General features: G+C 45.2%; 1 protein-coding gene across 1 annotated transcript in view; it reads left to right on the top strand.

Annotated features, from left to right (window-relative positions):
* mipol1 (mirror-image polydactyly 1) overlaps positions 1-4063 on the top strand; it is a 42087-nt gene that overhangs the window by 37471 nt on the left and 553 nt on the right. Inside the window, exon 14 of the mRNA XM_005753850.2 lies at positions 1823-1996. Within this exon, the coding sequence (XP_005753907.1) occupies positions 1823-1996 (174 nt within the window). The remainder of the gene's footprint in view (positions 1-1822; positions 1997-4063) is intronic.

The raw sequence follows: 4063 nt of genomic DNA, 5'->3' as shown, positions 1-4063 counted from the left end.
TATCGATATAAACGATATTGTCACATCTTATATCTCGTATGAAAATATATCGATATTTTTAAAAAACTCGATATATCGCACAGCCCTAGTATTCATTGTATTCCTGTTTTCCTTTCATTCAGTTTTATGGATTTATATGAGCTGTGCTGAACCACAAATTGAAGTTTTAGGACGTCCTGCTCCAACATGGAAAACGTTTCCTGGTCCTGACGACGATGCTGTTGGTTCCTCTCTTCTGTTTTTAAAGTGTTCTGTTTCTAATTTGGTCTGAACTTTGACCTCTGACCAGTGATGGGGATAACAGCGTTACTTTTTTCAGTAATGAGTAATCTAATTACCATTCCTATCGTTACAACGCCGTTACCGTTACTAACAACAAAATGCGGTCGCGTTACTATTTTTCACCAAACAGACGGTTGAAGCTGTGTTCAGTTTATTGCAGCTTATATCAGCTGCAGGAAGTAGCTGTAAGTAATCTGGACGCTGCAGCTTTAAGCAGCTGCGCGCTCCCGCGGACCGCGATCACGATCACTGTCTAGCACAACACCTGGAGCTCAGGAGGCAAAACAATCGCATGAGTGCTGCTGTTTGACTGAGGAAGAATAAAGTAGTTGTGGTAAACAATCACATGACCAAGATGACAAAGCAACAAGGTGACGTATACCAGTTTATAAACGGTGTTGATGGGCCAGTAAAACCAGAGTCGTGATAAACAATTTATACGCCTGTTTTTCCTCAATAGCTTCACGTTTACTGTCTAAGGACAGCAGCGAGACCTCTCTGCTCAAACAAAACAAAAAAACAGCCCGTTCATGTTGGTGGAACAATGCACCATGTCAACCAATCAAAGAATGATATGGCAACATGACGTTTGTTGTTTAGGAAGAGGAGGAAGATTTAGGAGTGACGGAGAGAGAGAGAGAGAGAGAGTGGAAAAAGAGAGAGCGAGATGTGAGAGATTTGTGACGTTTAGCGTGTTTGGAGTGGCACAAATAATTTGTCTTATTAAATGCAGAACAGCTGATTGTTCTGTAAACAGTTTAAGTGGTTAAAAAAAAAAGGGTAAAAGGTAAATGGCTGCAAATAACTTTGTTTGCAAAACTTGTGCATAGATTTTAAAACTGACAAATATTTGCATTTAAAGTTATGAAATATGATTCAATAAACATGTTTGTGGTTGTTACAGTAAAAATTATTTAACGTTTAAATAAAATAAAAACGTTTATTTTACGTAACACAATAGTTACTTTTCAAGTAATTAAATACCTTTAGAATCTTGTAACTCAGTTACTTTTTTGAAGAAGAACCTAGTAACTATAATTAATTACTTTTTCAAAGTAACTTGGCCAACAGTGCCTCTGACCTGTCTGTTTATCTTTAAGTAACCTAGCCCCACTCAGCACCTATCGATATCCCACCGATTGATTATTTATCAGCTGCTTCACGCTGACGATCACAGCAGCTTTAAAGCCGTCTGAGGATCAATAATCAATAATAATCAATAATACCTGTTGATGTGCTGCAGCTCACGTCACACCGCCGCCTCTGAATGATTTTTATTTAAGTGCTTTTTAAATAAACTGCTGGTCGACGTCTGTTTCCCTCAGTGTTTACAGTTGGATGTGTGAACGTGTGGAAGCTCACTGGTTCTTCATCACTTTTTTACCTGTTAACCAGTTTGTTTTATTTATTTATTATAAAGAATCGTTTTCATATTTTTAAGTTTCTGAAAATATAAAATAAATATATAATAAACCCATTTTTTCCCAGCATGCACTCTGACTGTCAGTTTAACAGGAACGTCCTCCTCTTCCCCTCTCAGATCTCAGGACTTAGTCCCGCCCTCCCAGCCCTCGTTGCGAGCTGATAGCGTCTCTCCTGAGGCCCCACCCCTGATGGATAAGCTGCAGCAGCTGATGAAGGAGAAGCAGAGCGTGGAGGCGGAGCTTCAGCGCTGCCAGGAGGCAGAGCGAGAGGCCACTGAGCAAGTGCGCAGGTCAGAGCCTTCACTTCCTGTTTGTTACGTTCTCTGTTCTGATTGGCTGCTGCTGCTGAAGCCATGTATAATATTTTTGTATGTTCTGCTGCAATCGCCATGACAACAGAAACACTCTGATGTCACGCTAAGTCATCAATCAGCTCAGAGTCTACAGGAGAACAGAAAACGGGAGAACCTCCCCCCCCACCATGTGTGACATGCCACCACGTTGGGGGGGCACACAACATTAGGTACGTGGTCCTAATGTTGTGGCGACTGGTGTTTCGGTTCTGCTCATGAAGCTGCCGCCGTGCCGCAGACGCAGCGCGTCGTTGTGTCTGTATCAGAGTAAATCTAACAGTTCTTCAAATTAATCGAATCTGATTTTTTAAGGTTTGAGAGACGTGAACATCAGTTTTACCCATTTGGTGCATAACAGTAGCTTAATGTTAGAGCACTCCTCCTCTTCATCGCACAGTAATCACACGCTGCTGCTCAGAAGAAGAACAAAAACAGAGGAATGAAACTCGAGAGAATCTGCAGCGTAGCTTCAGCCCAGTTTCAGGTCCAGAGGGCCGATTTTACTGCAGACTGAACCGAGCTTTAAAGACCTGCAACGGCCGAGAGTCTCTGCAGACTGTGGGAGAGGATTTTTATGATGACAGGAACCAAACTCGGACCTCTGCGGTTCGGCCCAGCAAGCCTGAAGAAGTTTTTCTGCATGAAGATGTCCCTCAGCTCTGACGATGGCGAGGTCTTCTCCTCGAGCGTTCAGAGCCGTGCCCGGCTCATTTCTCATGATTTTAGAAACCGTGTCTCTAAAATCATTCGAAATGACGGGTGGAGACTCCAGTGGTGGCGTTTCATGGTGAGCTGACGGTGTCAATCACGTTGACGCAGAGGAAAGGTTTACCTAAAGAATGTCCATCAAACAAAATAAACTTTCTTTTGTTTGATGTCGTCACAGAGAACTGTGCGGACAGCCTGCCAGTGGTGAGCTCTGAAACATCGCTTTATGTATTATTAATAATGATTACTGAACTGCCTCGCAGCTGTCAGGAAACATCAGGTGAGCTGCTGTTTGTGGCCCACAGGTGTGACGGGCAGGTACTGAACCCTCAGAGCTTGCTGGGACAGGTCGGCAAGAATGATGACGCTTTCAGGCTCCTGGCGAGTCTCCTTGTTCACATCACAAATAAAAGTTCGTAGGACCCTGAAATTCGCTGCGGTTTAAATTAGCAGCAACATCTGAGTAGCTGTTCTTCAGCCTGAGGAGATTTTATCTCTGCGCTGCTCTTCATCAACGGCAGGAGCACGTGACTCTGAGCCGAGAGCCTGAAACAGGCTGACGATCCGAGCCGATCGATCGGGAAATAACTGTGCCTGAGGGTCAGAGGTCAGACGAGGTCCTAACTCAGCCGTGAGACTCCTAGAGAGAGCCAGATGTTTGATTTCTCCTGACAGATGTTATCCAGGTGCAAACCTTGTCACCTGTTCATTGGCTCACTGATCTTTTGTCCAGGTGATCAATAAGCTGGTTCTCTGGACAGTCCGGCGAGAGCACAGTGACCGATCGGTGAAGTTGCCTCGGAAAGTCTCACAGACTCCGGGAGGCGTTCAAAGACCGGTTAAGCATGTGGGACTAAGGAGATTTGGTGTGATGATTCATATTCAGCAGACGAGGGTGTGCGAGTGTCTGTGGCGAGCCGATGAGGAGAATTAATCCGTCAGATTCCTGCTCCTGCAGGATGGCGCTCCGACGCCGGATAACGTGACTTCTTCTTCTGCTGCGGCGCGGCAGCTCATCAGTTGAAGATGAAGGGATGAGATTCATGATGAAAACAGCTTAAGTCGTCCGTCTGCGTCCCGCACTGTCCTCCTGGGCTCAAACCCGTGGCTTTCCGCTCTAATTTGGCTGCCAGCGGGGGGGCGCATGGCGCTGAAGAGCCTCCCAAGTTTCTGAACAGCGGAGAGGAATATTTGCTCTGGGTGGGGGTGGGGGGTATTACAGAGGGAAGTTTAATTTGATTTAGAGAGAGTGAGAGCGAGCGAGCATCGCCGACTGCTGGAAAGTCATTCAGGTCG

Source organism: Pundamilia nyererei, unplaced genomic scaffold, assembly GCF_000239375.1.
Source record: "Pundamilia nyererei isolate P.nyererei 1_Seehausen unplaced genomic scaffold, PunNye1.0 scaffold00471, whole genome shotgun sequence".
NCBI lineage: Eukaryota > Metazoa > Chordata > Actinopteri > Cichliformes > Cichlidae > Pundamilia > Pundamilia nyererei.
Note: the sequence above shows the minus strand (reverse complement) of the source record. Positions and strands in the feature narration are given on the sequence as shown.